At 39.9% G+C, this 26,204-nt stretch overlaps 3 protein-coding genes across 3 annotated transcripts; 1 reads left to right on the top strand and 2 right to left on the bottom strand.

Moving 5' to 3' along the window:
* The first annotated feature begins 1,741 nt into the window (after positions 1–1,741).
* fbxo30a (F-box protein 30a) lies at positions 1,742–13,325 on the top strand. Its single transcript, XM_047393125.1, has 3 exons — positions 1,742–1,925; positions 6,322–8,360; positions 10,557–13,325. Exons 2-3 carry the CDS (start codon positions 6,372–6,374, stop codon positions 10,758–10,760), a joined length of 2,193 nt encoding a protein of 730 aa, XP_047249081.1. The 5' UTR covers positions 1,742–1,925; positions 6,322–6,371; the 3' UTR covers positions 10,761–13,325.
* A 2,597-nt stretch (positions 13,326–15,922) lies between these two features.
* stx11a (syntaxin 11a) lies at positions 15,923–19,302 on the bottom strand. Its single transcript, XM_047345656.1, has 2 exons — positions 18,983–19,302; positions 15,923–17,823 (listed from the first exon to the last, which is right to left on the bottom strand). Exon 2 carries the CDS (start codon positions 17,816–17,818, stop codon positions 16,931–16,933), a length of 888 nt encoding a protein of 295 aa, XP_047201612.1. The 5' UTR covers positions 17,819–17,823; positions 18,983–19,302; the 3' UTR covers positions 15,923–16,930.
* A 1,844-nt stretch (positions 19,303–21,146) lies between these two features.
* Positions 21,147–22,302, bottom strand: LOC124856059 (syntaxin-11-like). The gene has a single exon (XM_047346260.1). It carries the CDS (start codon positions 22,300–22,302, stop codon positions 21,454–21,456), a length of 849 nt encoding a protein of 282 aa, XP_047202216.1. The 3' UTR covers positions 21,147–21,453.
* Between the last annotated feature and the right edge of the window lie 3,902 nt (positions 22,303–26,204).

Genomic DNA, 26,204 nt, shown 5'->3' with positions numbered 1-26,204 from the left:
GATGAATCCTGGCATTGTCATCTTGGAATATGCCCGTGCCCTCAGGGAAGAACAAATCCATTGATGGCATAACCTGGACATTCAGTACTATTCAGTAGTCAGCTGACCTCATTCTCTTGAACACATACTGTTGCTGAACCCAGACCTGACCAACTGCAGCAACCCCAGATCATAGCACTGACCCCACAGGCTTGTAGGCACTAGGTATAATGGGTGCATCACTTCACCTGCCTCTCTTCTTACCCTGATGCCCCCATCACTCTGGAACAGGGTAAACCTGGACTCATCAGTCCATACGACCTTCGTCCAAAGCTCCAGAGTCCAATCTTTATGCTCCCTAGATAATTGAAGCCTTTTTTTCCAGTTAGCCTCACTGATTAGTGGTTTTCTTAAGGCTACACAGCTGTTCAGTCCCAATCCCTTGAGTTCCCTTCACATTGTGCATGTAGAAATGTTCTTACTTTCACTATTAAACATAGCCTGGAGTTCTACTGTTGTTTTTCTTCAATTTGATTTCACCAAACGTGATCGCCGATCACGATCATTTAGGATTTTTTTCCGGCCACATTTCTTCCTCAAAGACGATGGGTCCCCACTATCCATCCAGTTTTTAATAATGCGTTGGACAGTTCTTAACCCAGTTTTGGTTGTTTCTGCAATCTCCTTAGATATTTTCTCTGCTTGATGCATGCCAATAATTTGACCCTTCTGAAACAGACTGATATCTTTTCCATGACCATGGGATTATTGGCTCTGCATGATTGGTTGAATGATATCATTTAGTTATGTACTCCATGTTCACTTGAACATTTAAGTTACAATTTTTAAATTAGCAAAATGAAAAGAAAGGTTAATTAGGGTATTACGGTTGCAAAGGGGTGGAACATTTCTGGAAACATTTCAAGGGACCTATGGGATTAGGTAGAAATATGGTGTTATGTCCCAAATAAATACAAAACAACATCTGTTGGCAGACATCCAAGTGAAACTGTATTTGCAGGCTAAGCATTAAAACCAAACATCAGATTTATTTATTTACCCAAACATTCATCAAAATTTCACTTTATGTACTCCATGGGCTGAAATGTTTGGCTTCAGTACTCCTGTGCTCAAAAATGGGGCCTTAATAATAATTTGTGCATGTTATGGGGGACTGCAAGGTGCATGTAGAGGGCATCGCCTCGGTACTCCTGCTGTAAGCAGCTATATGCATGTGAGAAATAGCATAGATATACTCAAGTGTACCTTCATGAAATCTGGTTGCTTTAGTTAAGATTACACTACATTTCCTCAACTATATAACAATTCCTGTTAAGGCCACAATTGAATATTTGAAATTCCCGGTTTATTCTTGGCTTATTCGCATAAATTATCTTTAATTGATATGTAAAGTTTAAAACTTGAAGACATTTTTCAACACTAGGATGAATGCTGATTGAATAATCTAAAATAATGTCAGAAAAGCAACAAAGCCCAACTCAACGTGAAAATCTCGGGCAGCAAAGACATTGAAATCCAATAATTACCAGATAATTTGTTTTTAAAATGTTTATTTTCAGCTCTGACGAGTAAGAATGTCAGTGTAACTTGTAATTGTTTATTTTAATCTAAAAAGGAAGTGTGGTATGATTACATATTACAACGACCGGCCATACTTTGCCCATTAAACCTATGTGACAGGTCATTTTACGTGATGAGGTGACGCTGCGACGTCCCAAACCAGAAGCAACACTGACTCGGAGAAAACCAAAGGACCCATACGAACCGAACCAGCTGCAGCCAGTTCATAATACAAGAGTTGAACTTGTTAACTACTTTAAGTTGTTTTTGTGTAGTTCTACTTAGCAGCTCGTTTAAATTGACAAATCACATTTAAAGAGAACAATATTTCGTTAAATAACACTCCAAGGACTGCAGTAACTCAGGTAGGTGGTTTTCACAAGCTACCGGCGAGCTAACAACTGAGAGTTGTACATGCTAATGCTAACAGCCTACCGTTGTTATTTGGTTTAATTTGAAAAGTTTTGTACCTTGTCGATTCGCCGCTGTTCGGTTACACGTTTAATGGTAAAGTAATTTTCTGTAGATCCCGTTGTTCTTGTAAAATCATAGGGGGCAGGAATAAAAGTGGGGAGAAGGAATTACACCGGCTGTTGTTGTGTTGTTTTCGTTCAGCTGATTGCTAACCTGCCAGCTGTGGTGGTTGCGTACCTCGGCTGTCTCCTGCAGGAACGACTTGAACAATTGTTATTGTAATTTAAACCTTCTTTTGGACTTGCAGCGTTGTTGCTGGTCTTTAAATTCTTGTTTGGACACACGAATCCGTTTACACTTGTAACCCTACCTAATAAGCTGTAGACTCATAAGCCACTAAGTGGCTGTGTGGGGTTCGGGAGGGTCTTGGCCAGGTGTCTGAATACCGGAGACTTAGAACAAAAGCTTAGTTGCAGCTTTCTTAAGGTAAAATTTCAGGTTTTTACCAAAGGTCGTGAACAAACCAGAAACACCCCTGTTGTGAAATGTTCCTGACCAGCCAAAAATATTTGGGCTGACAGGTTTTAGCGGAGAATCTAAATGCACAGTGCCTTACAGGCTTTAAAGGAGTCATAACCACAAATTCAGATTGTTTTGTTGGGATTTTGAGTGACAAATCAACACAAAGTATTGCGTAAATTGATAGTAGAAGTAAAATAATACATTGCTTTCAAATATATATATATTTGTACATATATATATATATATATATATATATATGTACAGTACAGACCAAAAGTTTGGAAACACCTTCTCATTCAAAGAGTTTTCTTTATTTTCATGACTATGAATATTGTAGCTTCACACTGAAGGCATCAAAACTATGAATTAACACATGTGGAATTATATACTGAACAAAAAAGTGTGAAACAACTGAAAATATGTCTTATATTCTAGGTTCTTCAAAGTAGCCACCTTTTGCTTAGATTACTGCTCCGCACACTCTTGGTATTCTGTTGATGAGCTTCAAGAGGTAGTCACCTGAAATGGTTTTCCAACAGTCTTGAAGGAGATCCCAGAGATGCTTAGCACTTGTTGGCCCTTTTGGCTTCACTCTGTGGTCCAGCTCACCCCAAACCATCTCGATTGGGTTCAGGTCCGGTGACTGTGGAGGCCAGGTCATCTGGAGCAGCACCCCATCACTCTCCTTCTTGGTCAAATAGCCCTTACACAGCCTGGAGGTGTGTTTGGGGTCTTTGTCCTGTTGAAAAATAAACGATGGTCGAACTAAATGCAAACCAGATGGAATAGAATGCCGCTGCAAGATGCTGTGGTAGCCATGCTGGTTCAGTATGCCTTCAATTTTGAATAAATCCCCAACAGTGTCACCAGCAAAGCACCCCCACACCATCACACCTCCTCCTCCATGCTTCACGGTGGGAACCAGGCATGTAGAGTCCATCTGTTCACCTCTTCTGCGCCGCACAAAGACACTGTGGTTGGAACCAAAGATCTCAAACTTGGACTCATCAGACCAAAGCACAGATTTCCACTGGTTCAATGTCCATTCCTTGTGTTCTTTAGTCCAAACAAGTCTCTTCTGCTTGTTGCCTGTCCTCAGCAGTGGTTTCCTAGCAGCTATTTTACCACAAAGGCCTGATTCACACAGTCTCCTCTTAACAGTTGTTCTAGAGATGTGTCTGCTGCTAGAACTCTGTGTGGCATTGACCTGTTCTCTAATCTGAGCTGCTGTTAACCTGCGATTTCTGAGGTTGGTGACTCGGATGAACTTATCGTTCGCAGCAGAAGTGACTCTTGGTCATCCTTTCCTGGGGCGGTCATCATGTGAGCCAGTTTCTTTGTAGCGCTTGATGGTTTTTGCGACTGCACTTGGGGACACTTTCAAAGTTTTCCCAATTGTTCGGACTGACTGACCTTCATTTCTTAAAGTAATGATGGCCACTCGTTTTTCTTTACTTAGCTGCTTTTTTCTTGCCTATTCAGTAGGACTATCAGCTGTGTACTGTGTCCACCTCCTGCACAACACAACTGATGGTCCCAACCCCATTTATAAGGCTTGAAATCCCACTTATTAAACCTGACAGGGCACACCTGTGAAGTGAAAACCATTTCAGGTGACTACCTCTTGAAGCTCATCAACAGAATACCAAGAGTGTGTGGAGCAGTAATCAAAGCAAAAGGTGGCTACTTTGAAGAACCTAGAATATAAGACATATTTTCAGTTGTTTCACACTTTTTTGTTCAGTATATAATTCCACATGTGTTTATTCATAGTTTTGATGCCTTCAGTGTGAAGCTACAATATTCATGAAGACAACTCTTTGAATGAGGTGTGTCCAAACTTATATATATATATATATATATATATATATATATATATATATATACAAATAATCTGAAAAGTGTGAAATGCATTTGTATTTAGCCCCCTTTAATTAGATACCCCTAAGTGATCTCCAGTGCTTTCAGAAGTCTCCTAATTGGGAAATAGAGTCTAGTTGTAAACCCTCCAGCAGTTCTGTGAAAGCCCCAAAGGTTTGTTAGAATACATTAGTAAACAGACAGCATCATGGAGACCCAGAGACACAGCAGACAGATCAGTTATAAAGTGGTAAAATGTGAAGCAAATTAAGTTATAAAAACATGGAGCACTTCCTCAATCCACCATCCGACAACAGAAAGAATGGCACAACTGCAATCCCACCAAGGTGGAGATTGTCCACCTAAAATGACTGAGCGAAAAGAGCATTAATCAGGGAATCTGCAAAAAGTTCCAAAGGAACTCTGGAGGATCTGCAGAGATCCACAGCTCTGGTGGGAGAATCCATTGAGAGGCAACTATTAGTTGTCTCCACAAATTTGGCAAGATTTTTGAAAAACTTAACAAGCCCTTTTGCAGAATGCCGCAGGCCATTTTGATCTCACAGCACACATGTAGAAGGAGGTGATGTGGTCAGATGAGACAGAAACCAAACCAGTTGGGCCTAAATGCAGAATGGTATATTTGGTGGCAAACCAACTCCCTAAACACACTTACCCATGGTGAAACATTGAGGGGGCATCATCATGATGTAGGGGGGCTTTTCTTCAGCAGGCTGTTGATGGGAACATGGATGGAGCTAAAAACTATACTATCCAGGAAGGAAACCTTTTTAAAGACTGGAAAACAATTACCCTAAACATACAACCAGAGCTACAATGCATTAGTTTACATTAAAACATTTTCATGTGGTAGAATGGCTCTTAAATTCTTAAAGACCCAAAATACTTGACAATTCCTTTAAAAAATGCTGATCTCTGAAGATCTGACTGAGCTTTAGCTATTTAGCAAAGAAGATTGGACAAACTTTTTAGTTGTGAGATGTACGAAAGGCATATCCCAAAAAACCTGCAGTGATAATTGCAATGAAAGATGAGTCTACAAAGTATTGACTAAGGGAAGGGCACCATCAGACCACTACCACCACCATGTTGGACTCTAGGTAAAATGTTATTTTTCTGAAATAGTGTGGTATTACACCAGATGTAGCAGAGATACAGACCTAAAAAAAAGTCTGACCCTAACTGTGACAAGTCAGGTTTGTAGTGCTTTAGGTGTTCTTGGTTATTCTGACCTCCTGGATGAATTGCTGATGCACTCCTGGAGTAATTTTGGCAGGCTGGCCACTCTTAGAAAAAATTATCATTATTCCATGTTTTCAAAGCCTTACAAATGGCTTTGAAACCCTTTTCACAGTGATAGATGCTACTTTTGCAGTGTTTTGCAAATCTGCTTAATCACAGCTGATATGATTTAAGTTGGGTTTTTTTTTTACATAGAACCAGCTTGTTTTAAATTACCTTTTCCATAAAAATGTATGATTTTAAAACTGCAATTTGTATTTACTCTGCTTATCTAAGTCTGATTCTTAATTTTTTTTTTAATGATCTGAAACAAGCATGACAAAAAAACAGAAACAGAATAAATCTGTATGGAGCAAATACTTTTTCACAGCACTGTATGTAGAGCAGACCTCTTTTATATTTGTCTCAGTGAACTGAGTTTCTGAAATAAATTAACCTTTTAATATTATTCTAGTTTACTGAATGGGTCGGTGTTACCAGTTATTGTTTTTCCACTTTACAAATATGTGCTTCGTTTATCTATCACAACCAGTCCCAGTACATTTGAGTTTGTGGTTGCAATGTGTCAAAATCGTTAAATGTTAAAGAGGTAGGACTAGGCACCGAAGACTTGAGATCTCATGCCTTTTTTCAAAATTAGCCACCCTAACTGTACTTTCTCTAAGAGCCTTTTTTAATCCTTTGTGCTATTGTTCTTTCCAGGGTTTAACCTTTGACTACCTTCCCCTGCTGCAGCCAGGAACTACATTAAAATGGAGAACCTGCATCCTCACTGCCTTAAATGCATCAACAGAAAGTGCATGGCCAGACCAGAGCCGGGCGTGTCCTGCGATCTGGTCAGCTGTCCTCTCGTTTGCGGGGCAGTTTTCCACTCCTGCAAGCTGGACGAACATCGTCTTCTGTGTCCGTATCAAAGACTTCCTTGCCTCAACAGTGGGTTTGGGTGCCCCTTCACTATCGCGAGAATCAAAATGGCACAGCACCTGGAGACATGCCCTGCCAGTATTGTTTGTTGCACGATGGAGTGGAACCGGTGGCCTGTGAGCTATGCTGATCACAAGTCCTATGAAAACCTGAGCAAAGACTTTGATGAGGTGGAGCAGCTGGACATGGCTTTGGCTCTTCAGGATCAGAGGATGCTGTTAGAGTCACTAAAAGTTACAACCAACGTGTCAAAAAATGGAGACAAAGAAGCAGGTGAAAGTGATAAAATGGCCACGGCATCAGTGTTGGGCAATGAATCCGTAGAAATGGAGGAAGAACCTTATAATAACTTGTACAGAGCTTCAGTGGAGACAACCAGGAGTTTAGCTGCCGCCCTGGACATCCTCACTAATTCCAACATTGGGGTAATTGTTGAAAATATAAATGGTGAAAAGACTGATAAGAATGGAGCTCTCCATAATGGAGAAAATGGGGAATGTGTGTATGTTGCTGAAGGTGGGAGGAATGTAGATATGCACGAGAGTGACTGTGATTCAGAGTGTGAGCTAGGAGCTGTAGGTGGAGTCGATTGTGCTGTGGAAACAGATGGAGAAGACGATGTTGTTAAATGGTCTGAAGAAAGAAACTTTGTAGAGTTGCATTTTGAAGAAAAAGAGGAAGTAATCAATGAACCGATTCAAAACGGCAACCATGTCTGGCCACAGATCCCTCAGGATTATATGCCCATTATATCACCAGAGCCTCCTGTGCCTCAGCAGATCCCACTCTCACCCCCAATGCCATTCCTGGTGTTTGATCATGTGAGGAATAGCTTCTTGCAGCAGTTACCCCCTGAACTCAGGTATAGGTGTTTGAAACGTGAGCTGCAGAATGTAGAAGTGCTTAGAGGGATTAGTATGTTTACATTTAACGGCCGCCGAGCCCTGCTGTCGGACCCCTACTTGTTTCGAGCAAAAATGGAGGACAAAGCGGTCGACACGTCTGATTTGGAGGTAGAGGAGGACCCAATGGGCCTCCACGGCATTGACCTCATAACTGCAGCTTTGCTGTTCTGCCTTGGAGACTCTCCAGGAGGCAGGGGGATCTCGGACAGCAGGTTTGTTGATGGCTACCACATTGACTTTGGTACTCAGACATTCTCCTTCCCTTCTGCCATTCTTGCTACAAACACCATGGTGGGCGACATCGCCTCCGCCTCCGCCTGCGACCACGCCAGCCCGCAGCTTTCCAACCCCAGTCCTTTCCACACGCTCCGGCTGGACCTGGTGCTCGAATGTGTTGCACGATACCAAACCAAACAGCGCTCCATGTTCACGTTTGTGTGTGGTCAACTTTTCCGACGGGATGAGTTTTCGTCCCATTTTAAGAACGTTCACGGGGACATCCATGCAGGACTCAACGGCTGGATGGAGCAGCGTTGCCCCTTGGCTTATTACGGCTGCACCTACTCCCAGAGAAGATTCTGTCCATCTGTGCAGGGTTTTCGAATCATCCACGACAGACACCTGGGTTCGTTTGGGGTGCAGCCCGGTTTGCCTTTAAAAACAGGAGACGACCATTTGATAAAGACCCACCACATTGACTGTCATTTTGATCAGTTTAGCAGTCTGCCCTTTGAAGTTTTGCAGCACATAGCAAGCTTTCTCGACAGCTTCAGTCTGTGCCAGCTGTCCAGAGTGTCTCGCACCATGAGAGATGTGTGTGCTAGTCTGCTTCAGATGCGTGGCATGGTCGTCTTGCTGTGGGAGAAGAAACGACGGGATGATGGGTCTCCTTCATGGCAAATAACACACAAGGTCAGAAAGACTTGTCTTTAGTCCGTTCCCGCATTTTGTATGTTCATTTATTTATTGAATCTTCTGTTATAGAAATGCAGTTGTGGCATTAGTTATGTGATTTGTAGCTCTGACTGGGGAATTTGGGGGTTAATTACACTATTATAAAATTTTAAACCCCATGATGAAGAGGAGAAATAGGGCTTGTCACAATCAAGTTTGGGTCATTTTCTTGTTTCAAAAAGTTTATGATTTCAAAACCACCATAATTTTACTGTTCCTATGGTTTATGGTCATTTCACTGAGACACTAGAGGATTGTGCCTGAGTTAGTTTTTTCTGTCTCTTTGTAACATAGAATAGCATAGTGCTGCCCCTCCCACACCCGTTGCTTTGCACTGGTTGCAATAAAGACTAACCCAATCTTTTGGAAATGTTTTTGGCTGCACAAACAATGGCAGCCATAAGGTGGAAACTAAATGAGTCTCATCAGTGCCCCATATCAAGGTAACGCGGTTTTAAAACTATAGTGGGTAAACTATTAGCACAGGCATTTGCAACGACCAGCTCTGGAGCCACACATGGCTCTTTAGTTCCTCCAAACTGGCTCTGGATCACTTTGACCAAAGCAAATCCAGAAAATGGTAACGATTTTAAATTTAAAAGTAATAAAAAGGCCCAGTTTTGTGTGTTTTTATGCAGTGTTTAAATAGAAACTTCACAACAGCATGAAATTGATTTTTTCCTGTTTTTGTCATTAGGCCACAAAATGCAGCTTTTTTCCCTTCTTTTCCAATAATAATGGAATTTTCCATCTAAGAAAACGTTTTCAGTCTAATTAGTAAAAACTTATTTATATTTATGTATTTATTTATATTTTTCTTTTGTTATTAGCTATGTTTTTATAGGTAGATTTTTGTGGCTTTTTAGACTCCACAGGTTGCTTACCCCTGTATTAGTAGCGTGTCTGTTAAGCAGCTGACCTCAGGATGGCTGCCTAGGCAGCTAATATCAGCTGGTTATACCTGGTGTAAACAGCAGAATCACATATAGGTATACTATTACTAAAATTAGCAAGTACGTATATTTTTGAGTACCAAAATAAAAATGCCAGTAAAAGATTTATGGATAACATCATTACAACTGATATGCCATATATTATTTAAGAGTAGTAAGACCTGCATAAGCCGGTGATGATTGTACAAAGAAGGTTGTTCTCAATTCATAAAATAAAGAACATAATAAATAGACAACCCTGAGCATTCTCTTCTCAAGACTGTAATTTAACAACAGTGTCTTGAGCCAGAAGCGTCTTTACATCCACTTCAATACAGACTTTTACAGGAGAGGTTATGAAGATTAGAATATAAAATTACAGTGCTACAGGAGGTTGTTTATATTGGCTACAAATGGTTATAAAAATACGAGTCGCATGCCAGAGCTAAAAAAAAAGTTACTTAACAACACAAGCAAGTTATTAAGTTAAAGTGAAAGAATAACTCCGCCCCCAAACAAATTTAGAAAAATGCCTCCAAAGTGGGCAGTGCCAGGTGTGGGGATGAGTGGAGGGGTCTAAGCGGGGCTGTGATCCGGAGGACAAGGTACGCTGGTAGTTTTGTCACGGATTTATCTTTGGAGATGGAGGATTTTTCACCCCCCTCGTCACCGGAGGTTTAGAGAGGCTTTATGGAGCCCAGTGGGGCTGAGCCTTATCAGTTCGAGCCGCTGACTCAGCGATGCCTGAAGCCGTTGCTGCCAAGGCAGTGGAGGAGCAATTCTAACTCCTGACTCGCTACGGGGGCGTGTATCTGAGTGAGATGGTTTTATACCCGAAGGTGGGGGCTGTGATGTAGGTTTGTACCAAGACACCATTTGAACCAATAAGAAAATTCAACTGCAGTAACCACCATTCCACCCAAAGAGGGCAGCACTGAGACAGTTCTGGGACAAATATTGCAGAATTAAATAAGTTTACATGAAATGTAAAAAAATAGCACAGTGACATCAAGATAGCACAATTAAGGCCCAGTTTAAGCAGTTCATCTGCAAAAAGAAAGTTGATTTGGGGTTTAGTTCCTCTTTAAATTTAGGTTACTTAGTTACCTTTTGGAGTTCATTTAGTTGTTTACTTTTAAATCATAAAGGTCTTACCCATAAGAACAAATGGGTGTTTTCTTTCCCACAGTAAAAGTAACGGCTGGTTCTTGTGTTCTGTCAGGTGTGGCGCTTCAGCACGGCCTTCGGCACTGTGAACGAGTGGAAGTTTGCAGACATCACCAGCATGGCCGACCACCTGAAGAAGTGCAAGTTCAACACGATCGCCCGCCGGGAGGAAGCCATCCCTCTGCCCTGCATGTGCTTCACCAGAGAGCTCACAAAAGAGGGAAGATGTTTACGATCAGTTCTCAAACCAGTAGCATAAACAGTGACGGTATTTTTCTAAAACATTTTTACTGACCAAGAGAACTTTAATACACTCGTATTTCCTTCGGTGTTTACAGACAGTAATGTATTCATGCTTTGAAACTGCAACTCCAGTTGGAACATCATCAGTTTCTTGTTATTCTTTGCTTCACTTTCCTTTATATAACAGAAAGTCAGCCCGCTTATGGTTCAGCTGAGATCACATTGAAATTCAAACGTTTCAATAGAGATGCACTAATTAGACTTTTACTGGCCGATACTGATTTCTGGTTTTCTTTGAGGTCTGGTAAAGCTTTTTCTATCTTCTTTTTAAGGACGTGCTGCAGAGAAATTCTGAATACGGACTATACGACATAAGACAAATAGGACATTGTAATATTCTTATTGAATATTGCTCTGTTGATTATGATTAACCTAAATTTTCCCCACTACTCATTTTCTTTTCCATCATCGCAAGGATCTTGATCAGTGGGATCTAGATCAGGGAAAGACATAAATAATAGTAAAAGTCCATGTTATCGGGTATTACTGACTGACTGGTTTCCAAAATATTATATCCAACCAAATGTTGCCTATAAGCAGTCCAACTTTTAACATGTGACAATTGTGATTCAATATATTGTGTTCAGCTCTATTTTGAATCCAATAAAAAGTAAAGGGATTACAAGATTATTCCCATTGATGGATCAAAGCAAATGCCTGTTACCTATATATGATTTGTGAAACTCAAGGAATCGCATTAAAGTACATGCTGTTGGTTTATAGATAGACTATGATGGCAGTTCTTAGTTTTGATGCATTTAATGAGCAGGAAAAAAACTGTTTTTTCAGTACCTGACCTGTTGATCAAAGAAAAATTGTCTGATTCTAATGAATACTATGTTACACATACAGTAATGGTAAATAACTTCTGACAGATTTGTTTATCTAGTCCCCAGGCTGCTACAAACATATCGCTGGTATCTTTATATTGTCTCTTGATCTGGTTCAAAATCAGATCTCACAGCTTTAATAGAACAGACTGATACTGACCAACCACCTGAGCAGAAAGTTTGATATATTACAGGATTCTTGAAGATTTTGCTTTCTGCTCTCCAGCATTAACGTGTTGACATCACTGTGTGTGAGGTGTGTTTTGTGGTTTGGCAAATTACACTAATGGATTTTTTGTCTTTATTTTTCTATATTTGCTGAGTAATTATCTGACTTGTTATTCAGGGTGAGATATGAAACTTTATTCTCCAGCCTATTTGTCCTCTTTTTGGGAGGGTTTTTTTTTTTTTCACAAGTTACCAGCAGATTTTTGTAGGTTCTTTGCTCCAAAACTAACTGGAGCAATTCAATGAATGAAAATGCTTGGTGAAAACATAAGCGACTTTCATTTCACTAAGCGTGAGACCTCATAAAACCCTGCTGGTCAGGTTTTAAGAAATATAACAAACAATTATAGACATCAATACTTCTGTTCATCTTTGTTATTGCTAAGTGTTGCACGTTTTTGCCATTACCTGCCAGGTGGGCAAAGATGGATGGTGTCTCAGGGTTTTAGGAGGAGTTTTTGTCCAGATGTTGGTTATGAAGAGGATGTGACGCATCAACTTGTGAGCCCCTGATTACATTGTGGGGTCTCCAAACTGATACAGTATTATAAGCACAGGTTATAGTGCAGAAATAGCTAAATCTATGTTTTTATTGTTTTTTTTTAATAGTTATTTTTGTGGAGATGTTTTATTGTTAAACTAGACAGTTCTTTTCAAATACTGAGGATCATTTCTTTAGCATAAAAACACGTTTTGAAAACACAGTGTATTTTGTTTCTGTTTGAGATAAAATGCTTGAATCTTTTTTTATTTATAAAAAAGGTCGTTGAAAACGTCCCAAAAGGTTTTTAGTCACAATTTGGATCTTCCTTGAGTGTTTTTGGTTTTCTTTGTGTGCTTTTTTTTTTTTTTAGAGGTTGCTGTAAACTCAAAGGTTTATTTTTTTTTAATCCATTTGTCCTGGTCCATGTTTCCTTTATTAAAGGTACTTTTTATTTGTAAAGAAATCTGCCTCAGTTAAGTGTAGATGTGAATTATTGATTTGCACTTGAATGCATGAACTGTAAAATCCTACAGGTAGATGGTTTGCATTTTACTGTCACTCTGCATGTGAGTTTGAAACATGTTTTTTTTTTTGTTTCAGGTATTTTTAGGCACCTGAATTACTTTTTCACTTTTAACTTGAACCGCCAGGTACTTAAGCTATACTTTATCACATGTGCCTAGTGTTCCAATTTAAACAGACATATGTATGTATAGTACAGGGGCTGATCTTTCATCAGTAGTTAAGCATGGTATGTTCACAGGAAAAAAGACAAAAATATTTAATCCATCTGCCAATTTTACTTTTTTTTTTTTTTTTAATGCAGCTGTTTTTTGCATCTGTGGTGTGTTGACATTTTCATTAGTATTTTAACTTTTATTTTCACTCTTGTTGAAGTGTTGTTGTTTTAACACACAAAGCATTTGCTGTTCACACTGAAAAATTTGCAATAAATCCTGAAAGTTAATGTAATGGTTTTAAATATGGTGTATTTTCCTGCTGCTGTGGTAAAAGTATTTAATTTATTATGGATTTTGTCTGTTAAGTGGGTAGTGTCTTAACCCCTTGAACAATTTTCAACAGATACAAAAACCTCTGTGTATTTATTGGGATTTTATGTGATAGACCGGCCCATAGGAGCAGATAATTATGTGGGAGTTAAATTATATATCTTTAAGGTTTTTATTTTTTTAAGAATTAAAATACAAGCTTGACAATTTACTCAGTACCCCTAAATTAAATACAGTGTAACCAGTTGCCTTCACAAGTAACCCAAAATTAGTCAAACCATTAACCTAGGGGTAGTGGGGGGCCTAGTGGTTAGAGAGCAGCATCCTGGAGAGCCCAGTAATACCCTGGTTCGAATCCCACAGCCTGCCACTGTGGCTCCCTGAGCAAGACCCTTAGCCCCTGAACACTCCCTGGGTGCCACACAATGGCAGCCCACTGCTCCCTAAGGGATGGGTTAAATGCAGAGGACAATTTCTCCATTGTGAGATCAATAGTTAAAATTATTATTAATTATTATTAATAATTATTAACCTCGGTGCAAATCTGGCTGTTCCGTGAAGGCTTCTGAGTTTGTTACAGATTAGTGAGCAAACCGCATCGTGAAGGCCAAGGAACACAGCAGGCAGGCCAGGGATGAAGTAGTGGAGAAGTTTAAAGTAGGATTAGGTTTTAAAACTATATCCGAAGAGCTGAACATCTCAGCAGAGCTCTGTTCAATCGATCTTTGAATGAAAACAGCAAGACAAAATAGCAAACGTATTAAAACATGGTCTAAAGGAGCTAAGCGAGTCATGGTAACTGGAGGAGCTGCATTGATTCACAGCTCAGGTAGGAGAATCTGTTCATAGGACAACCATTAGCTGTGCTACCCATAAATTTGGCCTTTATGGAAGAGTGGCAAAAAAAAATCCATTGTGGGAATGTTGAAAACTATATGGGTGCTGTTTGCAAGAATTACCAAACCATGTGGAAGAAGGTCTGGTCAGATGAGACATAACTGAACATTATGGCCTACATGCAAAACTGTTCAATTCATGTTTCACTGACACAGGGCTTTATCTTGAACATCTCTATTTTGAAACACGGGGGTGGCACTGTCATGCTTTGGGGATACTTCAGCAGGGATAGGGAAGCTAATCAGTAATGGAAAGATAGTTGGAGCTAAATACAGTACAATCGTAGAGGGAGGGCAGAGCTTCTTCTTCCTGCAGGATCATGACCTTCAACATAGAGACAGTTGTAACTGCACCAAAAGGTCGTTCTATAAACTGACTCGAACCAAATACAAATGCATGCCACACTTTTCAGATGTCTGTTTGTAAATAATTTTGAAAATACTGCATCATTCTCCTTTCACTTTCCAACTTTGCACTTTGTTACAGTCTACCACAAAATACAATGAAGTTTGATGTTCTCACACCACATAATGCGGAAAACAATACAGCCAAGGTAGTGTCAAAACTTAAGAGCGCATAGTTACAGCTAGATGGCACCAAATCCACACAGTTAATTCATTTCTATCTTTGAAGATGTTTATATGTGGCTGCTGATGAGTCAGTGTAACAGCTGATTTAAAAGATGGTTCTTTTAAAAGTATGTGTTAATGCCAGATGCTTTAGTATTGCAGGATTACTGATATAAATAAACTTTGTAAGCAGTGGAAGATCTACACTTTTACACATTCATCCATAACATTCAAGCCTTTATGAAAAGGCTTAGCTAAATATATGGAAATCATTTAAAGGAACTACTTGAGTTTCCCACCTTTCTACATGTAAAGGCAATAAGTCTACATGTAACTGTAAAGCAGCACCTCGAGGATTTTCGTCCAAAAATCCGACAACTTAACCGCTTATCATCCTGGTACCTACAGCCAACCACATCAAGAAAAATACAAGGAGCCATGTGAGGATGTTGGGTAACTTCATAGTCGTGGTGCAACTGTTCTAATAAAGCTGGGCATGCTGCCTGTAACCCCCACCACCCAACCCGGACATTTAGACCACAACGATGTTGCTGATCGAGGAAGTGCAACCACTGCAGACTTGAAACTCATTTCAACATTGAGCAGAGACATTTCACTTTGAAAACGCCCACGACACCATGGAGATCTGACTCACCTTCATGTTACCAGCTGACAACTGGGACCTCCTGTGGGTGATGGCGTGTCACACATTGTTATCTCACTCTCATACGCCCAGAAAGCCTGCTGCACTAACAGAAAGCCCTCTGACCCGCTCTCCTTTCTACTATTGTGGCTCAGCCTCAGCAAATAGACATGTTCATAGTGATTCAGGTCATGAGAAAAGCTGACCCATTATGTGGCTGGCTTTTGTTGTATACTATTGATTTATGATTATGCCATTTCATCTGAAACTGGTGGAGATAGCTTGGAAGTTCTCAGTAGCGCAAGGCAACAAAAGGCGTGCTGATAAATTAGGCTGGCCAGACTACAGTTTCATAAGGCAAGTAAACATACCTTCCCCTAATTACAGGCCTTAATGTATTTCTAAAGACCTGTTGAACAACAGCAGCCACAGCATGAACCTGAGCAACATTTAGTTCTACTTTCATTCTTGGTCTGTGAAAACTAGCCACTCCAAGGCATTTATTTACACTTAAAATCACATTTAAATATTTTACACAGCAGAAATTACAAAGCCGATAGTCAAGGCAGATAGCTGAAAGGTCTTACATTTCAGTTTTTATGGCTTTACAGCAGATGCATAGGCATTATTTAAAGTATATTCAAAGTAACAATGAGGAAATGTAACAACCAAATTGCATAGACTGCGTTTGCACGTGTGTGGTTTGAAATGACTCTTCCTTCTTCTTAAATGAACATTGTAAAAGAAATAACGATGTCAGAGGACTGGTGTTGGAAACCGCTGCTGCAGGGCAACATTTTGAATTAAATACACAGGGCCGGCCCAAGATTTTATGGGGCCCTGGGTAGAAGTTGTTTCACGGCCCCAATTTCAGTTCAGAATATTTATTAAAAAACAAATTGTAACATTATTGAGAAGACTCTGACTCATTCATTTGGTTTGGCAGTCCTTTTCTGATGACAGCTGTTCACTGTAGACTCAGTAGAGCCTGGGATTTACTGATTAGTTTGCTGTTATTGTGTGCATGAAAAATAGATTATTATAAAGCTAGTGACATTAAATCATGAAAATATTTTTCGTTTGTATGATTACAACTTTTACTTTTTATAGTTCATTTAAATCCAAAATAAATGTAAATGTTATATTATTAATCATTTAAAAAGCTCAAGCCTGATTTACAGCAAGGGAATCAACAACAGAAAAGTTTCTAGCAAGGACTGTTTTTCTTTAATTTAAAATTTGGAAATTAAATTGTTTTCTAATTTGCAATTGACAAACCTTAAATCAAACTTAAAATTAGGCTTGCCCTTGATAAATGTAACAACAAATTAGAAGTTTTGAAAACTGAATTCTGAAGGGGAATTGAAGCTCACTTGGGGGGTGCCATGAGCTGCAACTTGAGTTTGCTTATGCTTTGGGCCAGCCCTGGAGATGCAGGAAAGATAATTATTTTGAGGAAGTATTCTCATTTGCAGCAAGGGAAGCACCAGCAGAAAAGTTTCTTGCATGGATTGTTTTTCTTGTATATTTTGGCCTGCTTAATCTGAACTCCAGCCTTGGCGACATAGTTCTGAGTTGCACCAACATTTGCTTCTATGTTGTCCAGCATGGTGCCCTGCTCCTCCACCAGCAAGGCCAGCTGGAAGAAGAGTTCGTGGATGTCTTTGATGCGACTCTCCAGCTCCAGCAGCTCCTTGTGCCTGTTCTCTATCTCGTTTAGAGCCGATCTGGCAGTCCTCCCCTCCAGAAGGAGATTATCAGAGAAGATGTTCCACTTTCCTGTCTCGATCATCTCGTCTATCTGCTCCCTGCTCACCTCCTGGCCCATGATCTCTGCTTGCCTCTGAATACGGGTTTTACAGTTCTCCCGCTGGACCATTTCAGCCTCATTGTACTCAGATATGGCTTCATGGAAGGCGCTGGTCAGGGACACATACTGCGAGCGCACCATACGGGCCACAGCTGAAGTAGGCCCATGTTCTTCTTCCTGCTCCTTGCTCAGCTTCCCCAGCTTCTCCAGCCGTGCATAAATGGCCTCCCCCCGTGCCTTGATGTCCTTGCCGAGCGCATTAGAGTCTCTCTTGATGCTGCTTAACCTCCTCACAGATGTGAGGAAGCGAGAGTTCTGCTTCCCCAGACGCTTCACATCCAACTTGAGGAGCAGCATTTCCTTCCTCATCGTTTGGGCCTCTTTGTAGATGCTCTCCATCACATCCTCGCCCTGAAAGACGATGGCCTCCTGCTCCGAAGGTTCCTCATCCTCGGTGCTGTGGGTCTGGTTCCCATTGGGGCCACTTCTCTCCTCTGAGGGGCTAGCGGGCAAGGTCTGCAGCTCACACAGTCGGTCTTTCATTTTACCTGCAGGTGGAGCAAGAAGCATAATCAACATCTATAAAGGAATAATGCATTAAACATTTTAAAGTAAACTAGCCTTTTTTCAGATATTAAATCATAAAACAGAAGCCACTCTAATACCACAGATCTATTAATAAAACCTTAAAATGTCTGCAGCGGAAGGCATTTTTGTTTTTCCTTCCTCTGTCATGAATTATCTAATAACACATCAAATTCAAACACAAACCAGGCCACAATTGTTAAATGTAGGTCAGTAAAGTGGCATGCAGTCCCTGTTTCAACAACTGCAAACAGTAGAGCAGTTTTGGGTTTCATTTTAGGTTGAATACAAGACAAATTGAGCACCACGACCCCTCTATGCGTCCTTATTCTATTATTATCAATGTTCCAATGATCAGCAGCCTTTAGCTACACTAAGCAGCAGAGCCACCCAACTGGCTCTTCTGTTTCATTACGTAATTATGAAATAGCTGAAAACTATTTTAGGAGTCATTTACACTATTAAATCATGGTAAAATAATTTCATAGTAGTGGAGCCCAGCGGCATCAACAGCCATATATTGCTTTTAATCTACTCTAACATTTATGACATTTCTAAAGACACACACTTGTTGACCTCAACCTTGGAGACTACTGCTTTGCATTAGTTTTCATATCTGGCATCATTTCACTATTTTTAACAAAACTTTTTAATTATTCAACAATTATGGTATTTTACACCCCGTTTCAACTTGAACCTTCTTATAATTTTTAAGATAAACTGGCCTAGAAGAACACTTCTATAAAACTGTGCGGCTATTCTGGGTAAACTCCATTTTTAGAAAACTCCCATCAAAACTTCTGAAGTGCTTTTTAAGGTTTTGTAGGAAGGAAATCAGTGAGTTACTTCTTCAGATGTGATGATGCGCAGATATTCTTAGCCACTCGTCTCAGTCTCATTCAAACGTTTACAGAGAATCTTCTACACGCGTTTAGCGAGATAAAATGAGCAGTCAAAAAGTTAGACCCGACACCAGAAAGCATGTTTTGGTCCGACGGATGGAGAAAAACTGGCAGAGACATGAGCCTGAATCACACCATCACTCAGGGAACCGACCCAAAGGAGGTAGTAAATAATAATAAAAATAATAACAATAAACAATATTTAAAAGACTGAGCATACCTCGAAGCGTTATCCTCCAGCGGTCCTACAATGTTAAACTCACAGAAGCACAAGAAGCGAGCGATGCAAGACTCATTTCCTCTTTTTCTCTCCGGCTACAAATATGAATTTCAACATGCAGCATGTAGCGAACTAAGTGAGGAGGTCCCACAACACTGCAGTGTGAACTAATGCGGAAGATCACGCCTCTTGATCGCTTCATATAAACATCTTCACCGCCCTGAGTCCAGGAACAAGATCCATGAGTCGTTTAACAGGGCTGGCAGCTGCAGTCCACAAACTACATGACGTGTTCTTGCTAGATTGAAGGAATCTTCTGTGTTTTACATAAAAACAATTCACAAACAAATTAATATGTGACCAAATTAATGTAAATGTCGGTAGAATGTTAAAAAAAAATTGACCAAAACGTCGTTGCAAACAGTGTCATCGCGGCCTGTTATTTTGGATGGTTTAAAGCCACAGCAGGAGTACCCGGAGAGAAGATGCCAAACTCCACGCAGAAAGACCCCATGCCTGAATCCTTCTTGCTGCAAGGTGACACTGCTAACAACTGTGCTTTGTATCAATGCAAATAGGATACGTTTGAATTAAATTACATTATATGTAAGATTTTAAACTGTAATTAATGAAAAATACTTAACTACAAAGAATATAAAGTGATACACAATGATGTAAGCACATGGGTATCAAATGGTTTGTTGAAATGGAGGAAGGAAGGGACAAAGTGGTGATGCATTGGTGTAAAAGGTGGCCATGAATTGGCAGATTGACCTCAGAACCCAAATCACAACATCTGTATGGAGGGTCAAAAGAAATACATCCTGAACACCAAAGTTTCTTGTCATTTCACCCTTTCACCATTATGTATCTTTGCGGTTTCAGTTGTTTGTACCTTTTGTGAATGGAAAGGAGCTGCCTGACACACCTACTAGGCATCAATTAGTAGCCATCTCAGAGACATTTTGTGCAACTGAGGATTTAAAGTTATTTCTCTAATCTGCTCATCAGCTGCTGCAAGGAATTGTGCTTATATGACTGCAGTAAATAATCAGGAAGTCACTCAGAGTTATTTTAGGTTTAGCAGGGCATTGGAGACAGCGTTTTGATGTTCTTTTTTATTTACCTATTCAGCCAGTCACATTTTTTTTATTTTAACATACTACAGATGTGTACATATAAATAATAGCAAATTGTGCCAAAGGTTTGAAAATATAAAGCAGCACAAAATGAAAAAGAGTGACTAGATCAATCAAGTATAAATCTTTTCTTTACAGATTTTAAGGACTTCTGATTCAAACATCAAAAAGCTAAACTTTCCAACTAAAAATATCTATATTTACAGAGAGTGCATCTTTGTCCTTCAGTAATAAAATGTTTTCTTCAGATTCGGAAGTATACACACATTTCTTTAGTATTTGTTAGAATTGCCTTTTAAATTTTGTCCCATTCCTTCTAACAGAACTGTGGTAATCTTGGACCTCTTTGCTTGCACACGTTTACAGCCTTGCCAACCAATCTTCTATGGCACTGAGACTTGTCATTACCACTCTATGGCCTTTGTTGTCCTTAAGCCACTTTGTAACTAGTGTAGCAGTACGCTTAGAGACATTGTTCATTTGGAAGACCCATTTGTGACTGAGCTTCTTTGTCTTTGCTGATGTCTTGAGATGTTGTTTCAATATTTCCACTTAATGTTTTTTCCTCATGATTCCATCTTTTTTTGTGTAGTGCATCAGTCCCTCCTCCAGCAAAACACCCTCACAACATGATGCTGACACCCCTGTACTTCACAGTTAGGAAGGTGTTTTCAGGCTTGCGAGCTCCCTTCTTTTTTTTCCAAATGTAACAATGGTCATTATGCCAGATACTTCAGTTTTTGTTTCAAGACACCAGAGGACATATCTCCAAACATTAAGGTCTTTATCCCTGAGTGCATTTGCAAACTGTGATCTTTCGGATTTTGTTGCTTCTGGAGTAATTCTTCCTTACTGAGTGGCCTTTCAGCCCCTGTGACTTACACATATGCATCATACTCATATCAGCATCTTTACAAGGTCTTTTGCTTTGGCGCTGGGATTGACATGCCCATTTTACATCAAAATTCATTAATCTCTGGGACACCAAATTCGTCTGGTTCCTGTTTGATGGTCGGACATTCTCATGCTGCGTGTATTTGTTTAAACAGGTGAATGTAACAGGTATTAATTATCAGAAGCTTACGAAGCTATGACATTCACATCCAAGCTTTCCCCAATAGTGTAAAAACCGTAAGAGACGTACACTTCATTTATAATATATTTTTATATATCTATAATTATCCAGTTTGATCAGTCCAGCTTTAAGCCCTTTCCAGTGATTGTTTCCTGACAGTGTGTGGGTTTTTTAATAGGCTGCTTATCTTTTCTGTGTGTTTAAGCACCAACATAATCAGATGAATTATTTTTATATCATAAAATGCTGAATCCATGTTATGAGTAATAACACGGAAAACAGCCACAAAACATCTTCTTGAAAGGATTGTTTTTATCTGAAGCAGCGGCTCTTTCCAGCTGGAACGTGCTCTCCTGAATGGTCACCTCAGTGTTCTGGATGTTTCTCTCAATGTTTTCCACTTCTGCCCCCTGTTCCTCAACAAGCACGGCCATGTCCATGAAGAGCTCATGGATCCCCTCGCTTCTCTTCTCCAGCTCCTGCAGCTCCCGGTGTCTGTTCTCAATGTTCATGAGGGCGGAGCGGGCGGTTTGCCCCGTTACGTGGACACTGAACACACACAGCTCCTCACCCTCCATCATCTCCTCAAGCTCCTTCTGGCTGACCTCCTCCCCCACCACCTCCATCTGCCTCTGGATGTGACGTTTACAAGCCTCCCTGTGGGTGATCTCGGCGTCATTGTAGCTGAACATCACCTCCCGCAGAGCATTGCTAAGATAGTGGTACTGTGTTCGAGCTATGCGAGCTGTGGGGTCAGAGGAGCCACGCTGGGCCTCCAGCTCACCTCGGAGATCATTCATCATGTGCAACTGCTTCAACACTGCTTCTCCTCTGCGCTTAATGTCCACCCCGATTGCATTGGAGTCCCGCTTTGTGGCATCCGGAAATGAGGTCTTGTTTAATGACTGGTGGTTCACTTCCTTTAGCTCACCAATGTCGTTCTGGATCTGCTGGATTTCCAGGCGTACATGCTGGGCCTCCTTCAGGATCCCGTCTAGATCCTGGTTAGAGTCTGCTTCATGTTCCGAGAGGCAGTTAAGCTCCACAGTGCTAAAACCTTCAGAATCAGTCTGGACCTTATGCAGGTTTGCCAGTCTGTCTCTCATATCTAAAAGAAACAGCAGGAGGGAGGTTAGATCAATTCATCTAGGAGCAGGAACATGTTAAACACAGTTGTGCTTCCTACAGAGGCTCACAAAAGCTTCCATGCAGCCTAAACATTTTCGTCATGTTATAACTTCAAAATGTTTTATTGATGTATTATGTGAAGTGAAAGGAAAGGAAAAACATACATGGTTTTCAAAATTCTTTACAAATAAAAATCTGAAACTTGTGCCTTGTCTCTACACTTGTCCCCTGAGTCAAGACCTCTCCAATCTGTCCCATATCTTTTACATCTCTACTGGTTGGGGCTGGTGTCCTGCTACTTTTAGGTGTGTTGTTGAATCAATTACCTCCTCACCATGACATCGCGTTCTACAAGGTCCAGCTAATGCACTAATTACATTTTTCAGGATTTATGATGCAGAGACACAAAGTCTGGGCTGCATTTAGCTTCATCTACCTACTCATGATCTCTGATCAGCTTCTCTTCCCTGCTGGAAAAAAGCATCCCCACAGCATGACACTGCCACCACCATATTGCAATGGTGGGAGTGGTGTGCTCAGGCTGACGTTGTTACTTATCCACAGTGTATAGCATTTTGTGTAGGAACAAAGGTTATAATTGGGTCTTATCTAACCTTTTTTTTTACATTTTTGCTGTGTCCCCTAAATGGCTCTTGGAAAACTTTAATTGAGACTTCTTATGCCTTTTTATTTGTCTCTTTTTGGCCACTCTTTCAAAAAGATAATATTTGTGAAGTAGTTTACAGATATTTGTCCTGTGGACAGATTCACCCTCGTGAGCTGAGGATCTCTGCAGCTCCTCTAGAGTTACCATGGTCCTCTTAGAGCGTTACCCAGAGAAGGAGCTATGTGCCTGTCAGTTTAGGTGAACTACCATATTTTAGTTGGTTTGCACTCATGCCATACTCATTTTCAGAGGATGGATTGAACAGTGTTCTGTGAGATGTTCTTACACTGAGATGTTTATCTGTAGCCTGAGCCTGCTTTAAACACCGCTACAACTTTATCTCTAACCTTTCTGATGTGTTCCTTGGTCTTCGTGATGAAGTTTGTTCTCTGTTTTCCAACTAACCTCTGAGGCCTTCACAGAACAGATTTGTTAATACTGAGCTTAAACTACACAAAGTGTCTTCAGAAGGCAACTAGTTGCCCTGAATTTTATTTTATGGTATCAGAGTAAAGGTGGCTGATCACAACGCACACCAAGCTTCTCAGATCTTTATTTAAAAAAGAAAACCAAGTACAGATTTCCTCTTATTTTACATTGTGCACAACTTTGTGACAGTCTTTTACACAAAACCCCAACAAAACAACTTGAGATTTGTTGTTGAAAAATGCGAAAAAGTAATAATATAGTAGATCTTTTTTTTATTTTTTTTTTATGAGACTTGTGGGGATTTTCTTTTTCATAATGCCATGAAATCTGCAAAAGCTGCCAGAGAAATAAAACCCTATTTTAGCTGATAAATGTTCCACTGTATCTGTCAGAGCTGCTACTAAACAGGAAGTAGATTCTAAAAGCATTTTTCACAGTTTTTGACATGGCCAAAGACCACACTGATAGGAGCTGAAAGATTGACATGTGACAGAGCTGAAGACAGTAGCTGTGAAGATGAAACTTTGTTGTGAGAAGATTTTGAAATACGTGTTTCTTCATCTTAAACACCAAGCCTTTTAATAGGCTCTTAAGTATATACGTTTATTTTTATGTAAAAGGATCTGTTGTTTAAAATGTTAACTGGAGCTGTACAACACAAAAAAGGACAAAACAAATACTAACTGCTTTTTATTAGTGGGGGGGCCAGATAGGATATCAGAGGGGAAGCTGAAGAAGCCAAATTCAAATAGCAAACATAAGCAAGAATTGAGACAGTTTTTAGGGGAGACATGGGTTTATTTTCAGAAGTTAAAACCCAACAAAGATGACAAATAAAGGTAGAAGCATTCAAGTGGCCTGAGCAGATTTTTAGTGAAGCAACTGCTGCAGATCAACTCGAATCACCTCCTTTTGCTCGAACTGTTGATTGTAGAAGTAAAAAAAAATACAGTTCCTTGGAAAAGTATTCACACCCCTTGACCTTTTCCACATTTTATCACATTACAATCAAAAATGTCAATACAGTGGTGGTGGTGCAGGGGCAAAGCATGAGACCCATGTATGGAAGCCTTAGTCCTTGACACAGGCTGCTGAGGGTTCAAGTCCTGTTCTGTTCATGGTCGCTGTATGTCCTCCACCCTATTTCCTGTTAACTCACTTTTTTGAGAAAAAAAAAGGCAACAAGTGCCTAAAAAACAAACTTCAATACATTTCCTTGTTTTTTGTATGTGATAGACCAACACAACATAATGCAAAATTGTGTAGTGGAAAGATAAGCTTCTGTATGTGAGTCGCACGCTCTTTGCTACGCCACGCCACGCACCCATCTTATTAACATCAGCTTGAGCGGCTTTTCTATTAGTACTGAAGAAAATGCATCCCCACGGCATTATGCTGCCACCACCATGTTTCATCGTGGGAATAGTGTATTCAGGGTGATATGCAGTGTTAGTTTTCTGCCATACACAGAATGCGTGTAGATCAAAAAGCTTAAATTTGAACTCATTTGACCAAAGCTCCTACTTTCTTGCTGTGATTCCTAAAGATCTTACGGCAAATTGAAAGTAGAACTTTCTGTGGCATTTTTCGTTTTTTCAAATATGGCTTTCTTCTTGCTATATATATTTTGTGCTGGATATTTGGGGGGTATCAGAGTAAAGTTGGATTTTTATTTGTAAAAACAAAGGCAAATCGTATATCCTTTTCCTCTCACTTCACAATTAATCACTGCTTTATGTTGGTCTGTCACATAAAATTTGTAGCTGTAATGTGACAAAATGTGAAAAATACTTTTGCAACGCACTGTAAAATACTGTTGCTATCAGTTGCACTCAAAAACATTGCATAAACTATATTGCTTCATGCTGGCGCAAGACAAAAGTAGATCAAAGGTAAAGCTAGACTTGTTTTCTTCATAATATCCAACAAGCCTAGACATAACTCAAGGTGAAAAAAGTCTCACTAGTTGAAATAAGCAAGCTTTTAGTTGTTTTTGAGCTAAACGTGTGACAGCATCCAACAGGCCCAGGCTCAGCCAAGCATGTAATCTCACCAAGACGTGACACTGGAGAGCTTTTAAAATCAATATGGTTTGAATCTCCTCTATCAAACCATCTTAGATGAATGTTCTTGATCCCGCCGGACCTTTTTAAAGACTCACTAAACAGGTTCCGGAGCAAAAAAAAAGGACAAACTAAGAGTAGCTTGTAATCTTGAAGGAAGCGATTATACTTTGAATCGAAGTATTTACAATGAAACCAGACTGAAGTGAAGTTTGCTTTTTCTTTGTTCATAAATAAATGCATGTTTTTCTTGTTTTAAAATGTTTTATTTCTAAGGAGTCCAGTAAAGGTCTGATTTGAGGCCTTAAAATCATTTCTGTATTTGAAGTAATCAAGTATAACTATAATGACAGAATATTTGTATCCCTTACTTGTATCGATGTAAGTTCTCTGTAGATAACTTGCAGTTGTTTCTTTATGTTCCCAAATTAATCCTGGTCATGTAGGCAAGAGTTAGGTCCAGTCAGTGTTGTGATGGCTCGGACAGCTTCGGAGGACTCCAGCAAAATGTTAACCATCATCACTGATACACCTGTTTAAAAGGAATGGCCCTTAGAAACAAAACTTTCTGCATTCCTCTGGTGTCACATGGAGACACAGTAAAGTGATGCTTGGCCTCTCAAGGATTTTATCACAAAGAGGACTGATGTTACATTCTTCTACATTCTTCTTTTCAGGTGAAAGTACATGAATTTTTCCTAAAAAATACATTTCTGTTCTG

The sequence above is a fragment of the Girardinichthys multiradiatus genome, chromosome 19, assembly GCF_021462225.1.
Source record: "Girardinichthys multiradiatus isolate DD_20200921_A chromosome 19, DD_fGirMul_XY1, whole genome shotgun sequence".
In the NCBI taxonomy this organism is placed as follows: Eukaryota; Metazoa; Chordata; class Actinopteri; order Cyprinodontiformes; family Goodeidae; genus Girardinichthys; species Girardinichthys multiradiatus.
Note: the sequence above shows the minus strand (reverse complement) of the source record. Positions and strands in the feature narration are given on the sequence as shown.

Excerpts from the sequence above, each read along its gene's own strand:
- fbxo30a (XM_047393125.1), top strand. The coding sequence starts at position 6,372 with ATGGAGAACCTGCATCCTCACTGCCTTAAATGCATCAACAGAAAGTGC. Across the intron at positions 8,361-10,556 it reads CATGGCAAATAACACACAAG|GTGTGGCGCTTCAGCACGGC; the intron begins GTCAGAAAGACT and ends GTGTTCTGTCAG.
- stx11a (XM_047345656.1), bottom strand. The coding sequence starts at position 17,818 with ATGAAAGACCGACTGTGTGAGCTGCAGACCTTGCCCGCTAGCCCCTCA.
- LOC124856059 (XM_047346260.1), bottom strand. The coding sequence starts at position 22,302 with ATGAGAGACAGACTGGCAAACCTGCATAAGGTCCAGACTGATTCTGAA.